At 42.1% G+C, this 17,338-nt stretch overlaps 1 protein-coding gene across 3 annotated transcripts in view; it reads left to right on the top strand.

Annotated features, from left to right (window-relative positions):
- ADSL (adenylosuccinate lyase) overlaps positions 1-17,338 on the top strand; it is a 41,526-nt gene that overhangs the window by 2,967 nt on the left and 21,221 nt on the right. The window contains exons 2-13 of one of the 3 annotated variants that reach the window (XM_081058630.1): positions 756-959; positions 2,606-2,650; positions 3,670-3,749; positions 6,498-6,669; positions 6,875-6,921; positions 7,504-7,594; positions 8,016-8,085; positions 8,232-8,379; positions 9,663-9,753; positions 10,384-10,473; positions 10,964-11,140; positions 12,494-15,470. In XM_081058630.1, the coding sequence (XP_080914756.1) occupies positions 756-959; positions 2,606-2,650; positions 3,670-3,749; positions 6,498-6,669; positions 6,875-6,921; positions 7,504-7,594; positions 8,016-8,085; positions 8,232-8,379; positions 9,663-9,753; positions 10,384-10,473; positions 10,964-11,140; positions 12,494-12,580 (1,302 nt within the window). In that variant the 3' untranslated portion in view covers positions 12,581-15,470. Of the gene's footprint in view, positions 1-755; positions 960-2,605; positions 2,651-3,669; positions 3,750-6,497; positions 6,670-6,874; positions 6,922-7,503; positions 7,595-8,015; positions 8,086-8,231; positions 8,380-9,662; positions 9,754-10,383; positions 10,474-10,963; positions 11,141-12,493; positions 15,471-17,338 lie in introns of those variants that run through there. The other 2 variants (XM_081058631.1, XM_081058632.1) reach the window with 2 other exon arrangements.

Raw genomic sequence — 17,338 nt, 5'->3', positions numbered from 1 at the left:
TTTCACCACTTGGACCCAGGGTTCTAAGCTGCCTGTGGGCTGCCGGCTGTTTTTTGCCAGCCTGATTTTTCCAGTGATGGATGAATGTAAGAGTTTGATGTGTGTATTTTCTCATGATCATCTCCTGAAATTGCTTTCAGTTGCATTGAATTTCTATACCTAATTTCTTGGCAAAACTAATTGCGGCATCCCTAATTTTGGATTATCTGAATAAATCCATCTGGCTCAAATGTAAAGCTGTGGCTTGGATCCCACACTTTGTGACAGCACCTATGAGTAGGCAGTAAATACAACAACGCACTCTTCTCATGGAGTATCCATTCAAAAGGGAGGGATGGGCTAACACATTTATAAAAATGTCATGTGGTGATAAGTGCTCTAAATAAAACCAGGCTAAAGGGATAGAGAGACACAGAAGAAGGATGTCTCACGTTGAGTCAGGAAAGATCTCTCTGAGGAGATGACATTTGAGTCCAGAGACCAAAATATGTGAGGGAGTAAGCAGAGATGTAGGGCAGAGGGAACAAAGATCAGTATTACATTGTGGTTACATACATTGGAGTTGACTTAGAATATAATTTACCAAGATTCATTAAGAAAGCCATCCCTTCCTCCCCATGCACTTTTAATTGTCCCAAATTTTAATTAAAAGATTGGGAGACAGGGCATAAATGCTAACATGAACTAACTTTTACCTCGGCGTCACCTCAATTCAAATAATTGTGACACCTGAAGTTATTTCATGTTTTCTGCAGACATTGGGCTTGCCTATCACAGATGAACAAATCCAGGAGATGAAATCAAACCTGGACAACATTGACTTCAAGATGGCAGCCGACGAAGAGAAACAGTTACGGCACGATGTGATGGCTCATGTGCACACCTTTGGCCACTGCTGTCCGAAAGCCGCCGGCATTATACATCTCGGTGCCACCTCCTGCTATGTTGGAGACAATACAGTAGGAGCCCATGTGTTTTTGTTTCCTCTTAGAATTCAATCTTGATGATACATTTATAAAATTTATTTGGTTTTTGTCCAGTTTTAGGAAGTGACTCATAGGTTTTTAGTTTTAGGAGTATATTAACTCTCAGGAATTTTCTGCTTTTGGTATCCCTCCAATCTAAGCTGTAAGCCTCTAAAACTCCGTAAAATAAGACCTGCAGATACTGCTTCTCATCGGTATGCTGGACATAAGCCAAGGTCTTAGCATGTTAGTGGCCGAGGTAATTTTCCAAAGGGATTTTCTTTCCCAAGTCCTTTATGACTCTGTTGTGACTTCTAAAGGATTGCATTATAATTCTTAAATGAAACCTTTTAAGTAGCTAAAGCATTTTGTAGTTAAATATGAAAAAGTGACAGCACGTATTTTCCTAAGAGTTTACTAGGTGCCTGGCACTATTCTGAGCCCTTTATTACTTATTCTCCATGGTAGTTATAAGTGATAGATGATATTATCTCGGTTTTTAAACAGCTTTATTGAGGTATAGTTTACATACCATAAATTTACCCATTTTAAATGTACAGTCCAATGAGTTTTAGTCAATTTATGCAATTGTTCAACCTTCACCACGTGCCAGTTTTAGAGCACGCCCCTTACCCCAAGAAGCTGTCTTGTGACTGTTTGCAGTCAGTCCGCACTCCTGTTTCCAGACCCAGACAATCACAGACCTGCTTTCTGTTTACAGTTTTACCTTTTCTAGTAATTTCCTGTCAGTGGAATCAGACTGTAGTCTTGGGAATCTGTAGTCTCTACCACTGAGGAAACTTTAAGAGAGGTTGAAGAACTTGTCTAAGGTTACACAGCTAGAATCGACACAAGCCCAGGTGGAATGGCTCCCAAACTGGGCTCTTAATCACAGTGCACCTGTGGAACCAGAAGTTAGATTCCAGATACACTTCTGATTCAGAAAGTAGCCACTGATTTTTAAGTTGCCCCAAATACTACTTTAGTCTTAAGTGGTACATAATTAAAGGCATCTCTGTGTAATTGGTGAGTCAAATAATGGAGGAACAGTCCTCTCACTTGGAATATACTTTTTTTAAAGTACCCTGTGTCTAGTTGGGCTCAACAATTACTGTCTCATACAAGCATGTGTTGGACTTGCCTGAAATACATATCTTATCTCCCTCAAGAACAGCTTTAAATTTCTTTAACCTTGATGCTCTAGTTCATGATGCTCTAGGCATGAAAAAAGGAGAGGAAACTAATAGAATGTGCCCTGTGGAAGCTTCTCTGAGACTTAAACACTTGTCTCCAGGAAAATACAAACCTTGTTGACCTGGATGTCTTCACAGTATTCAGGATGGGGTTTGCCCCTTAACTATTTTCCAGTCATTTTTAGATACCATGTAAACTGGGCTTTATGAGTATAAAGGTTTTATTCCTTACAGATTCCAGCAGTACCACTCTCTAAGTTGGTGTGTATTTAAGACAGTAATTACAGAAGAACAGCTTCCATTAACATTTCCTGGCTTGCACTGTGGTTGCTAATAGTGAGATAGGTGGCTAGCTGAGAGGCCCAGGGTGATGGCCAAAAAGTGTTATGTAATAATGTTGTTTGGATAAAGCTGTTTAATATAAGACCATTGCATTTTCCTTTGCAGGACCTGATTATTCTTAGAAATGCATTTGACCTGCTTTTGCCAAAGGTAAGGAGTTAGCAGAAATTTCCTACCAGCCCATAGGAGACGGGCACCACTTAGGAGTAAATCAACACAATGTAAATCCAAACAGATGATCGTTTACTTAGGCGAATGATCCTCTAGCTAATCTGTAGAACTAATTGTCTCTTCTTGGGTTAAAACACTGTAAGAGGATGCTTTTTAAAGGTTAGCCTTTTTTTTTTTTTAAGATTTTATTAGGGAAGGGGAACAGGACTTTATTGGAGAACAGTGTGTACTTCCAGGACTTTTTTCCAAGTCAAGTTGTTGTCCTTTCAATTTTAGTTGTGGAAGGTACCGTTCAGCTTCAAGTTGTTGTCCTTTCAGTCTTAGTTGTGGAGGGTGCAGTTCAGCTCCAGGTCCAGTTGCCGTTGTTAGTTGCAGGGGGCGCAGCCCACCTTCCCTGTGGGAGTTGAACCAGCAATGTTGTGGTTGAGAGGACGTGCTCCAACCAACTGAGCCATCCGGGAGCTCAGCGGCAGCTCAGCTCAAGGTGCCGTGTTCAATCTTAGTTGCAGGGGGCGCTGCCCACCATCCCTTGCGGACTGGAGGAGTTGAACTGGCAACCTTGTGGTTGAGAGCCCACTGGCCCATGTGGGAATCGAACCGGTAGCCCTCGAAGTTAGGAGCATGGAGCTCCAACTGCCTGAGCCACTGGGCTGGCCTCAAGGCTAGCCTTTTAAATAAGGGAAGTGTAACCAGCAGCATATGTTGCTGGAATATGTGGGTCAGATTTATGATTTTGTCCTCTTTTTCTGCATGAACGTGTCAGTGGTCTTAAAATTGTGCAGAAAAAGTTCATGACTTTAGGTAGTCAACTCCATTTTAGAACATTTGTTGCTATGAGGTCTTAAGATACTTCTAGGATACAAAGATGAAAAAGAGGGCCTCTGCCTTCCATGAACTGAAGGTCTAATTCTATATTAAATTGTCTAAAAGTTTAGTTCCTGATTTTGTAATGAGCGCAACCTGAATTCACTCTCTCTATCACATGGTCTCTCTTATAGCTTGCCAGAGTGATCTCTCGGCTTGCTGACTTTGCTAAGGAACGAGCCGATCTTCCCACCTTAGGTTTCACACATTTCCAGTAAGTGATATGATTACTTCTTGGGAACTGGGCTTGTTTGTTTGCACCTGGCTTTCATTTATTCCTTTAGTTCTCCCTTCTGCACAGAAACCTTGAGGGGAAGAATCTCAAAACATAGCTTAAGCAGATACCTTGGAATGCTTATGAGAAAGGAATTTGATACCTACCTTAAAAGCTATACTGGTGAGAAAGTAAATGATAATAGTTCATTTGGGAAGCATTGGGTAATATGTATCAGGAGCCTTAGAAAGTATTCATACTCCTTTATTTAATAGTTCCATTCTAGAGAGTCTAGAGAATCTCATATTATTTTTATGAAAGTGAGCGTTGGAAACTGTCCCACAATAAAAATAATTCAATAAGGTATATACTGCTACCATGTTTCCCCAAAAATAAGACCTAACTGGACAATCGGCTCTAATGCACCTTTTGGAGCAAAAATTAATATAAGACCTGGTCTTATTTTACTATGATATAAGATCGGGTATAACATAACATAACACATAACATAACATACCGGGTCTCATACTAATTTTTGCTCCAAAAGACGCATTAGAGCTGATTGTCCGGCTAGGTCTTATTTTCGGGGAAACATGGTATATTCCACAGGTTGGAATAATGTGCAGCCACTAAAATGATGCTAGTAAGACTAATATAGAAATGTGCTTAGATTAGTGTTATGGGATAAAAATAGCATATAAATTGCACAAAGATTGGAAGGGATTATACCAACCTGTAAATATTGATTACTCTGATAATAAGTGAGATAATAGAGTAACTAAATTTTTTCTCTGCTATTTTTTGAATTTCTGATTTTTAAAATGTGCAAGTATTTTTATGATTACCAAGTAAAACCCTTTTTATTTATTTATTTTTCAAATTAAACTTTTTAAAAGCTGGTGATGTCATTTTTGGAACGCTAGTGGCAGGTTTTAAGTGATGACATTTGAGTAGTGGTGTATTGGCATCTGCCTTATGGTTTGATGGGGTATTGCTGTGGCAACCAGAATGCCATCTCTATTAACTTAGGAAAGCCCAGACTGAATTTCATCTACCCAGAAGTTAGGGGCTGCATTTATTGGTGAAACCTGAAAAAATTGTTCATGTGAACGAGTCAGTGCTCGGTGTGTGTGGCTTGACCAGGACAGATGTTTCCTTCTGCTGTCTCCTGCACACTTAGCATTACTTGTGTTGCGGCTCCGCTTACTCTCCTGCATCTGGTGGAGAGTATGCAAGGAACGCAGGCATTCCAGTATTCTCTGTGCATCGTGTAAGGAGAGGTATCTGCTGCTGTGTTGGCAGCCTTCGCGACTCAGACAGTGGTGTGGATGTGTAGGCCTCACCTCAGTGTGTTGGTCCCTACAATAGAAAAGGAACAGCTTTACTGAGATAGAATTCACATATAAAATTCACCCCTTTTAAGTGCTCAGTTGCGTGGTTTTTAGTATAGTTACAGAGTTATGCAGTCATCAGCGTATCATTTCAGAATATTTCCATCACCCCACAAAAGAACCTGTACCCAGCAGCAGTCACTCTCATTCCCCGTTCCCTAGCCCCTGACAACCACTAATCTATTTTCTGTCTGGTTTTGCCTCTACTGGACATTGTATTTAAATAGAATCATACACTATTCATCCACGTTTGACTGGCTTCTTAGCACAATGTTGTCAGTGTTCACCCATATTGTAATATGTATCGGTACTTCATTTCCTTTCACAGCCGAATAATGTTCCACTATATGGATATTCCAGATTTTGTCCATTCATAGGTTGATAGATGTTTGGGTTGTTTCCCTTGTGCCTGTTACTTATAATGCTGCCATGAGTAGAACTTGCAAATTCATTTATTTCTTTGCTTACTCCAATAATCTGTTAGCAGGAGTTAGCAAGGAAAACTACCAGGAGATTAATTTGGGGATACATGGTAGCTTGTGTGCCTGCTATACAAGCAGACGTTCCTGGTGGTGGTCGTTGATGTCGCCAGCTATTTGTGTCATTAGCATTTAGAGAGATTCCATCTGGGATGGCCAGATCATCTGTTAGAACTTCAGTGTTATTACATTGTATTCGTAAGTATGTTTTATGTTGAGAAACAAACCTCCAATGGATTGATTTAGACTTCGGACAAAGGCGTTAGCTGTTATGTTCAAGTCCTTTGGTTATGTGTGTTTGGGGCTGTTCTCCACATGGCTGGCTCCTCACCGGATGTTGACCCCTCATGAAGGCCTTGACCGTCAGTCAAGAGTAGCATTCTCCATTGTCCTCATCCTCATTTTCTTCATAGTTTTCATTTAAAAAATGAACAGTTTCCTTGTTTGTTTGTTTACACCGTAACATACACTTCATTGGACAAAGACCTTGTCTGTTTTGTTCTTTGTTATATTTCCAAAACCAAGAACACTTTAGATACTTGGCAGATGTTTGGTACGTGAGTGTATATTTCTTACCAAAGTCTGGGGATGAACAAAATGGACATTGTCTTGGCCTTTATATTGCCTTTTGATGATGAAGAAAAAACTATGCTAGGAGCCCTTTAGCTTTATAATCTTTGAATATTCCTAAATGTCATAGACTCTCCTTAATTATTATTTGCTATAAACTTTTTAGCTCCTATTTTGTCTGTATGGTTTCTGCATCTTTCACTAATTTCTCCCAGAGGTGGCAGTGAGGATTAGAGGAAGCAGTGAAGCTTTCAGGAAGTAAGTCCTTGGTGTGAGACTGCCCTGTGTTCTCTTTGGGTGGTTTGCAGGCCTGCTCAGCTGACCACGGTTGGGAAACGTTGCTGTCTGTGGATTCAGGATCTTTGCATGGATCTCCAGAACTTGAAGCGTGTCCGAGAGGACCTGCGCTTCCGTGGAGTGAAAGGCACCACCGGCACGCAGGCCAGCTTCCTGCAGCTCTTCGAGGGAAATGACCAAAAGGTATTCTAAAAGCCACCTGGGGGATGCAGACTCAGAGGTGGAGCCCCAGAGACAAAGCTGACCTCCGGGGTGCTAGGAGATTGGTCTTGGGACGAGTGGAATCTTTGGACTGGAAGGGGTACAGTGGGCCGCAACCTGGGCGGGAGGCTCAGAGTCTCATACTCGACACTCCTGGGTTACTATAGGGATGTCTTTTCTTCCCGAGGTAGAGCAGCTTGACAAGATGGTGACAGAAAAGGCCGGATTTAAGAGGTACGTAAATGGGGAAAGTGTTGGCCTCCCTATTAAGTGATGAAAGGCCTGTGTTTCATATACCTCTAGATTTGACCCTAATCTTTTTGGCTTTTTCTTTCTTTGTTCTTCTACCCATTTCCTGGGTTTTATTTTCTTATAGCCTAGATTCTGTTTTGTTACAGTCTATAAGAAAAAAGGAAACCATTTATTTACTTATGAGATTTCTTTTTTTTAATAGCTTTACTCATTTTGTTGCGTTTTTGTTTCTTTATTGAAGACCTCCAATGGATTGGTCTAAATCGGACCATTTCCTTTGAGGGCCACCAGGCTCCACTACAGCTCCTTTTTCCAGGCACTTCTATCAGGTTGCAGCAGGACATAGCACGTGGACCATATGTCCTTGGGTCAGGACAGCCATCTGGGCATTAGTAAAAAGGGGAGAAGAAAAGTTTGCTCCAGGAGCCAGTTACCAGTGAGCTCCTCTGGGCTGAAAGTGACATGTACACCAGTGAGACTAAGCTTTTGCTTAGGGTCTGTTTTTGCTCATTTGACACAGTCACAGTTTGAAATAGTTCTGCTTAAGGCTCTTTTCTGTTCTAGGGCTTTCATCATCACAGGGCAGACATATACACGAAAAGTGGATATTGAGGTGCTGTCTGTGCTGGCTAGCTTGGGGGCGTCTGTGCACAAGGTGAGTGGTGGTAGCTTGTGTGTGTGGGAGGAAGGCGGGGAGGGAGAGCTTGGACACCACAGACAGACTGGATCAGCCTCAGACTTTTACTTAATTGTTCTGCTCAAGAGATGACAGACATCATTTTTAACGATTTGGGGCCCATAGGTGAAGCCTCTTAGATGAAGGTGCACTGAAGGGAAGGACTAGTTGTGTCCTGCTCGTTAAAGTCATCTTGCTGTTGTCTTTCCATGGTGTATTAAGTAGTGTCACCAGAACATTTCCACACTCCTTGACTTTGTCATCCCAGCTCTCCTGGAGCTCTTGTAGGCTCAGGAGCTGCACACCTAAACGGCTATCTCCTTCATCAGTCGAGTCCCTGCCCCCAGATTCCTGTGTACCAAGAGTATGGAGTGATGCCCATGCCCCTGCTTTTCCCCAGATTTGCACCGACATACGACTCCTGGCAAACCTCAAGGAGATGGAGGAACCCTTTGAAAAACAACAGATTGGTGAGTGTGTGTGATGACCTGGGCTCACCGCAAAGGTGCTGAGAGGCTTGCGGGCATTTGTTAATAGCTCACCCGGAAGCGTGCTCGGGCCCTCACTGTCCTCTGAAGTCTTTCTGCTGTGGCTTCTTGTCCTTATACATGGGCAGGCTCCAGTGCGATGCCCTACAAGCGGAACCCTATGCGCTCAGAGCGGTGCTGCAGCCTTGCCCGTCACCTGATGGCCCTCATCATGGACCCGCTGCAGACAGCATCTGTGCAGTGGTTTGAACGCACGCTGGATGACAGTGCCAATCGGTCAGTGGAATGGGGATGTTGCGTAGCACGTGGCTGGGAGGACCAAGGGGGGGCCTGGAAGCAGAAGGATGTTCTGAGGATTTCTGTATTTCCTCCTTTTCCCCAAGGAGCCAGGAGCCTAGCTGGGAGGGAAGAACATAGAACAGTGTGATAAGTGTTGGGATCAAAGTTTGTACAAGGTATTCTGTGGGATCAGAGGAGGGAGTAGTGGTGGAGGAGTCAGAGAAAGCTTTATACGGGAGGTGACGCTTAAGACTTAAGAAATAAATAGGCGTTTTAAAAAGACATTGAAGACAAAATTGGGAGCATGTATAAAGGCCCAAACACAGGAGAAAGATGAAGTCTATGTGACCAGAGATGAGATGGGACTCGATCGGGATTCGCAGCCACTTTATGAAGGGCATTTTAGGCCCTGAAAAGGCGTTCGGATAATGTACTGAAGGCAGATCGATATCAGCTGTGGTGTCCTGGCACAGTGACATGTCGATGACGAGTTATAAGGTGGGTCAGAAGTAATGCATAGCTGTGAATAAGGTACCGACATGCACATGGTTTTCTACTTTATGTATATGCTTACTGAAAGCCTATTCACATTACACTGGTTTGCTTGCATTGTGCTAGGATTTCTTGAGTAGAAAAGGACGTATAGTTTAAGCTAGCTCTCTGGGATCTGTACGTAATCCAGGGTTTAATCTTTGGAAATACTACATATGACCTAATCACACGTGCCTGCCAAAACACCCTGCAACAATTTGGAGAATCAGCTATAAGGGGACACGAATCTGGTCACAACAAGTTAGGTTACTTTAAAAAATCCATGTCCACACTGGCACAGTGGCCGTGTGAATGGAGAGGAAGGGTCTGCATGGAAAAGTCAATGGCAGATTGGCCGGCATTGGTGGCTGACTGGGTGAGTATTGGTGGTGGGATGCTAGTGCCATTTACTGAGGCAACAGCCCCAGGGAGAGCAGGAAGAGCAGGTTTGAGATGGCAGCAGAAGGCAATGGAATCGTGGCTGAATTTAGTTTGGGGTTTGAGGTACCTATGGATCAACCAGGTGGAGCTCTCAGGTAGGTCTGTGGTCTGGCGCTCGGGCAAGTGGTCTGGACAAGAGGTGATAGATTTGAGGGCCATCTTGATATTGGAGAGTGAAGGAAGTTGTCCACACAGTACATGTGGCATGAGGAGTCAATAGGGCTGCCTGCTTCTTGGGACATACCCTATGTTTCACTGAAATTGTTATTTATTTAAAGAGATAACTGAATTGGCTGTTTCTTTTCTAGACGTATCTGTTTGGCCGAAGCATTTCTTACTGCAGATACTATATTGAATACGTTGCAGAACATTTCTGAAGGATTGGTGGTGTACCCCAAAGTAAGAGACCTCAATTAAAAAGCAAACCATTAGAGAGGGGCTGGAATGTGGGAAGGGGAGTGTAACACTTTCCTGCTCTGGAGTGAGTATGTCGGGGGAGCTGTATTCTGGTACAGTAGGACTTCTCAGCCAGAACTCATTTTTCAGGTGGTGACATAAGCTCTAGGGAATTAACTGTGTGGATTGATAGACAAGTTTCTAGAAAAGGGAATAAAGTACTTTGAATTGGCTTAAGCTATCTACCAGCATGAATCATCAGGTCTGGTGTGACGGGCAGAGTAGACTGTTCCCTTTGCCTGTTTGTAACTACCTGAGGCAGGTGGGTCCATTTCCATCATACACTTAGCTGTTGCATTGGGCACTGAAATTGAACAGCATGAGGTTTCAGGAATCATTCCGATGAAGCAGCTTTTAAAAATTTACTTAAATCAGTATTTCTTTTTAAAATCAAAGTAATACTCCGGATTACTAAGAAAACTGAAAAAATATAGTATAAAGCAATCCATTCTGCTTTTCTCATAAAGATGGTAGCTCGTGTCCCTGATGTGCATTTTGCTGCTCCTAGTTGATACCTTATTGTATGTTTGTAACCTTGAGGCATCTTCCTTGGCCCTTCATTCATTCTCCTAGGTAATTGAGCGGCGCATTCGGCAAGAGCTGCCTTTCATGGCCACGGAGAACATCATCATGGCCATGGTGAAAGCCGGGGGTAACCGCCAGGTTTGTAGCCCGTTGTGCCCCTGGGTGATTGAGAGCGCGCCGTTGGTCCTGAAGGACTGATGAGGAAGGTGTTTCTGTCGTTACCGTCAGTCCAGCACTGGTACGACAGGATGCTATTTTCCTATAGGATAGACTTCTTCCGAAAAGGCTTCCTGTGGAAAACTCAGTTTATGAAACGTGACTCCCTTAATCACTCGTAGAAAACGGCCTGAATTTCCATAGGAAATGATGGGAAATAGGCAGGACACAAGAGCAGAGGGTTCAAGAGGCTTTAGAGGAGCCAGTACGTGGTGGCCATCTTTCAGATTTGTCCTAGGCTGTGGTCAGAGTCAGGATCTTGGTGGAGTCAGACTGTGAAGGGAACCACCTCAGCCTGGAGGGGCTTTCCGTACCAGCCATAGATGGCATGAGTGTGAAGTGTCACATGACTTATCAAGATGTTCAAATGCCCAGTTAACAGTGAACCAACAGTACCTCACTGTCTTCCCAGGATTGCCACGAGAAAATTAGAGTGCTTTCCCAGCAGGCAGCTGCTGTGGTCAAGCAGGAAGGGGGTGACAATGACCTCATAGAGCGGATCCTCGCCGATGCCTACTTCAGTCCCATTCACTCGCAATTGGCCCGTTTACTGGATCCGTCTTCTTTCACCGGGCGTGCGTCCCAACAGGTAAGCCTCAGAATACCTACGTGGAGCTGCAGTCTTCCCCAAGTGCCCTCTCTTTACACTGCTGGACTGCAGAACCTGGAGTACTGGAGGGTTTCTACTTTATAGGAGCTGTGATGAGAATGGGGCTAGTTAGAAAGAATTCAGAGCGGGTTGCTTGCTAAATTGTAACGTTTTGGTGTGTTGAGCTGCCTCATCTAGTTCCTGTATGGATTTCTCTGAATTCTCTTTTGCTCTAGAGAATGTGGTATAATAGACAAAGATTGGGTTTTATCATCAAGTAGATCTAGGTTCAATTCTGACTTCTGGGCATTTACTGGCTGACAGGATAAAAAATACACATCTCATAGAGTTAAGTGAGATTGAAAGGCCTAGCATAGTGCTTGATGCATAGTAAGTATTCAGTAAATGTTTGTCATTTATCCTCTTGGCCTTTTGGAGAGTATAAGGCTTAATTGAAAAACATTTATCAAGTGCAGACGAAGTGCTCAGTACGTGTTCAGGTACTGTGTTTAATAATGGGGCTTTAAAGATGTGTAATCCTTATCTTCAGGGAGCTCAAAACTTAGTGAAGACTTGTAAATAGTTGATTGATTATAATATCAAGCATTACATGCAGGAACTGAGGGAAGCACATCTTTTGGGGGATGACAAAAGAGGAGACAACCCTAGAAGAGTAGAATTTGGGAAAGACTTCTTGGAAGATATGACATTGGAGCTGAATCTTAGGGACAAGTAGGAGTTAGCCTAGGAGAGGAGATGGCAAATACATAGACGTCCAACTTGGGAGAGAGAAACTACAATCATTTGCCAGTGTAGGTATCAAGTAGGAATAGTTACTGGATTTAAAGTTGAACACAGGCATGGGTTTCTCATTTGTATTCCAATCACTCTGGTGTTTTGGATTTGAAAGACTTAAACTGGAGGTAGGGAGGCCAGTGAGAAGGCTGCTGTAATGAGTCAAGCAGCTGATGGTGAGGGCTCTGAGCCACGGCGGGGTAGACACAGATGAGGGGGTCGATTTGGAGGCTGCTGAGAAGGTCAATCAGTTGGTAGCTGGTTGAATGAAGGGGAGGGAAAAAAGCAGTGACGGATTTAGCTTGGGTGTCTGGATGGAGAATGGTGAGATCCACTGAAAACACAGCTCGGCCAGACAGCATCTGTGGGCATGCTGGGTTGAACTGCCTGTGTCTAGGCGGAGATTTCTGACAGGAGGTTAGGAAAGACAAGCTCAGTGGTGGAGTAAACGTTTTATCAAATTAAGTCTCACTGATATAAAGTGACATTGAAAAAGTATTATCAAAATTTACATCTTAATGTTTTCTTTTGTCTTATATTTGCTTTCCTGTTCGGCAGGTACAGAGATTCTTAGAAGAGGAGGTATATCCCCTGTTAAAACCATATGAAAGTGTAATGAAGGTGAAAGCAGAATTATGTCTGTAGAGTTGGAAGAGAATTAAACAAAAAATCATTGTTGGCTGTGTTAACTTTTATTGCCGAGTCAAGAAAACTGATACTCTGGTGCCTTATTTTACCTCAGAATTGCTACCTTAAATTAATAACAGCACTTTTCTTTCCATCGTGCTTTCACACTTCTCAAAGTCTACAATACAGAAATAAATTGCATTATAGTTGGACTCTGGGTTTTACAGCAACACCAACTTGCATAATAAATGTAGCTCGTAGTTTGCTCTCTGTTCTTTCAACGCATATTTCTCGGCTAGTGTAGTCCTTTTCACATGTTCATTTGATTGTGAGGTAATGAACAAGTTCCTGGTCCTCTCGTCTGAACGTGAACTTGGTCTGGGTCTAGCAAAGTAGACTCAGGATTTGCTGTGTTTTGGATACCCTAACTTGAGTTATATCTGGCAAGAATAAGTAATGAAATTTGGAGCTATAATAAAGAAACTAATATAATCATCAGGCTTACTCAGTTCAGGTTGTGTCCCACCTCGCTTCATTTTTTTGATAAGGCTTTTTGTATATTGAGGAAATGCCAATAGGGTATATTGATTTCATCAAGGCATTGGATAGTCTTTAATCCTGGATACTCAGTTTGATAGTTGATTGAACCAACTACAGTGGTATCTCGGTTTTCGAACGTAATCCATTCCAGAAGACTGTTCGAGTTCTGAAATGTTCAAAAACCGAGGCACGGTATCCCCATAGAAAGTAATGCAAAATGGATTTATCCGCTCCAGACCTTTATAATCAACCCCTAAAACTGCAAATTTAGCATGAATTTTACTATCTAATGATACCATAAATCCATAAAATTTATGGCATTCGTAAACCAAAATGTTCATCAATGGAGACGTTTAAAAACTGAGGTACCACTAGATAGCCAAAGAAAATAGACTTACGGATTATTATCTACCCAGAAGGAGAACACGAGTGTTACGCCACAGAACTCTATCATTAGTCGTCTCTGCATTATTTTTTCAGCATAGATGAAAAGAAGAAAACTTTTTGTCATATTTGCAGATGACACAAAACTAGGAGAATTAACTAAGACATTTATTTGATAAGATTTCATTTAACCTAAATAGACCAAAATGATGTGCCAAAACCAAGAAGAAAAAATTAAGATAAATGTGAATAAGTTAACCTTAAACTCAGTATAAACCAGAAGTGGTTGCCAGTGAGATAAGACAGTTTTAGGATGTATTAATGGTATGTGTCCAGAAAACCCACCAGTCTTGCTGTTCCACACGCATGGCATTATGTTCAACTTTGGACACCCAGTCTGAGGAACAGATAAACTAGAGAGCCAACCTCCAAAGAAGACCTTGTATGAGGTGTGGTGAGGAATCTTAGGGCTCTTTATCCTATAGAAGAAAACTTGTCAGTGCTTCAAATATTTGTGAGGAAGAAGAATGACTTGATTATCTGTTGCATGAAGACACACAACTGAGACCAGTACACATTGTTGAGAATCTGAGGCTGGTTTGCGCCCAGACATTGGAGCTGCTATGAGTTTGTCATTCTTTCCCCACCCCATCCCTTCTGGTCAAGCAGAAGCCAGAATACTCCCTAATTGTCAGGAGTGGGGGTGTTGTGAGGGAAGAGAGGCTGAATCACCTCCAATTGTGTCTAATCAAAGGTAGCAGAAGTAAAGAGCTCAACCTATTGGAAAGAAAGAATAAGAGGCAATCCTTAAAACCAATTTTAAATACAGTTCTGTGTAGCAAACAAGTATGGATGGCCTGGAGCCATACAACATTTCAACTCTTCCAGAAACAGTTTTATATTACTCCTCATGAGAATCTTGAAGGGATGTTTAAAACAGGTCTGGCACAAGGAATTAAGTCACTGGAACCTGATGAAGCATTCTGTCTACTTCTCTAGTATGGGCTATTTAAGAGAAGGCAGCTATCGGTGTATCTGTAATCTGAGAACTTACATTATGTAGACAAACGGGATATTGGATACCATAGATTTTAGTTAATAAATTTTCTCAGCAAATAAGGAAATAAGATCTTAACAGTATTGTTCTGACAATTCTGTTATACTTCTGAACTTGTGATTAGAGATTTGGTGATTTTCTTCCTCAGCTATTTGAATGGGTGGGTTTATTGGGTTTCTTTCCTCTTCCATTCTCATTTTTATATACTTGTGGCATATACTCTTAAATGCAATTTTATTATTTTTCCATTTGGCATTTTAATTAGGGGCATTTGGGTGGGCTTCAGGTTGAGGAGCAAACATGCCTTCTGGAAGATTAGATTGAATTCAGTTAATGATGCAAACTCCCGGATCTGAACCGTCTAGAAATCCGAGTAGGCAAACTGGGACAACTGGCTTCTGCTCAGCTGCAGTCGGACCCCTGGGCACTACTGCCCCACCCTCCCTTGGCTGATGGTAGATTTTAATTGATAATCGGGAGAGCCTGATAACAAGTAGAAGCACAGAGGTTAGATACCTTCAGAATAGCGACGTAAATCCTGAGTGGATGGGAGGGTTAAGAGACTGAAGTCGCTTTGCATAGAGTCTGACACAAAGAAGGGACTCAGAAAATGTCATTTTCCTTTGAACCCAGGAGGGTTTACCAACCTTCCTCTCTGCTCAGTCAGGGAGCAGGCTGAGACTGGCGGATGCTATAGTTGGTTGGGTTTGCCTGCCATGGAAGAGAGTAGTACATCCTGAACTTGAACCAACCAGAGAATGAGGAATGAGTCATAAAAAATAGGAAAAAGTCACAGTTTAAAAAGCTCTATCATGAAATGCTAAATGGTTTGTTTCATGGATAATGAGTTTAAGGTGATTATTTTTGCTTCTGTGTATTTTTTCAAGTTTTAATACAATTTTTCTTTAAATAAACTTTAAATTTTAGAATAGTTTTAGATTTACAGAAAAATTGCAAAGATAATACCGAGAGTTCCCATATACCCCATACTTGGTTTCCCCTATTATTAACATCTTACATTGATATGGTACTGACGTCACAATTAATGAGCCAAAATGGTACATTATTAAAGTCCTTAGTTTTTAGCTAATGTCCTTTTTCTGTTCCAGACCCCATCTGGAACAGACATGACATTTCGTTGTAACATTTTTTAAATACTAAAGTTCTTAAAGGCCAAGTTTGGGGGTGGGGTGTGGGGGTAAGTGGTCAGTACGGGTAGTAATTTGCATTCATGGAAAGTCTAAACTGAAGGAAAAACAGCTAGTGTCTGGCCCAGAGTTCAAGATGAGCATGTCAGAGGACCAGGTGACCTGTAGGTGACTACCTGGACAGAAGTCAAATGAGAAATGCATGTCTGAGTGGATGAAAACAAGAGGCCCTCTATGTCTTCTCATATAACGAGGCCCTTTGGCCTTAGAAAAGCTATGTTTGACCTGCTCTTTCAGATTCTGATGCCTTATTTGGTTCTGCAGGTTCTCTTATACTTGTGCTACTGCTGGGACTTCCTCTTCTACAGTGGACCAGAAATTGCGGTTAGAGAAGATCCTAGTCCAGGACAGAGTGGAAGGAGGGGTTTGAAGGGAATTTTGGGAATTCCTGCAGACCCCCGTCCTTAATCTGCACAAAGTTTTTTAGGAACTGACAAGCTCATACTGAATAGTTGTAAATGGCCACATGTGAGGTTGGGAAGGAGACTGGAGCCATGAAGGCTGTTTCCATCCACTGGTGATCTAGAGAGCCTTTCATTGCTACGGCTCTAGAGCACTGAGACATTCAAAACTATGGGAAAGTGTTATACCTCTCCCATGTTTTAAACTTTAATAGGACAGCTGTCTTTTAAAAAAGTTTTAATTAGGATAGTGCCAGTTCTAAGTACAGGCCAAGTATATTTTAAAATGCATAACGCAGAAATCTAAACAACAGCTCAGCAGGATTCACCCCATAGTTCCTTAAATAAATCATTTCTTTCAAGAAAAAAAGGATAAAACAATATACTTCACACTTAGAAAGTTTCATTTCTTTATTGATAATCTGGAGGAAATGAGTATTTGCAAAATACTTTGTTTCTCATCCAGATCACATACTTTAATAGGCATTGTTTCAGCACCCTACTGTGTACTGGGAATACAGTGGGGAGCAGAGTTCTGCTCCAGGAGGGCAGACTACACAAAGTGGTGAGTGAATCCTCAATAACGGGAGAACATAATTCAACATCTGCACACGTATAGTTCATCAGGCTCCCCTGAGAAAAGGTGCTCCTGACACGTAACTTCAACAAGAAATCCACACTGCTTCCCTTGGTTTTAGCATCTCATAATTCACTCTTCATCATGAGGCAGAGGCTGCTTTTCCCACCTGCATGGTGCGTGGCTGACTAACTTTAATTCACCTGGTTCCATCCACCCTTCGCGTGGTGTGAATTCAAAAAAGCCTTGCTTTGGGGGCTGTCCTAGGAAACTAAGAAATTGGCATTTTCTTTTCTCCCTTTTGTCTGACTAATGGAGGCTAAATGTGTATACAGCATTCTTACACAGCCTTTGCAAATAATATTTCGTAGAATTGTTAGCTACCCTATCATTCCTTAAAAAGGAAGTACTCGTTTTTCTGTCTCCTGTCATCTTTGGACCTGCCCAGTGTTGATCTCTGGCAAATACTCCACTGGAATGTCAGGGAGGGCTGGAAGCTGGATTTGGCAATAGCACAGACAAGTCGTTACTCCCTATTCAGGGAAAGCAGGCAAGAATGAAATGTTAATGGTTTACTGCAAAAACTTAAGGAGCCTGTGCTGAAACTAG

The sequence above is a fragment of the Rhinolophus hipposideros genome (assembly GCF_964194185.1).
Source record: "Rhinolophus hipposideros genome assembly, chromosome: 9".
In the NCBI taxonomy this organism is placed as follows: Eukaryota; Metazoa; Chordata; class Mammalia; order Chiroptera; family Rhinolophidae; genus Rhinolophus; species Rhinolophus hipposideros.
Note: the sequence above shows the minus strand (reverse complement) of the source record. Positions and strands in the feature narration are given on the sequence as shown.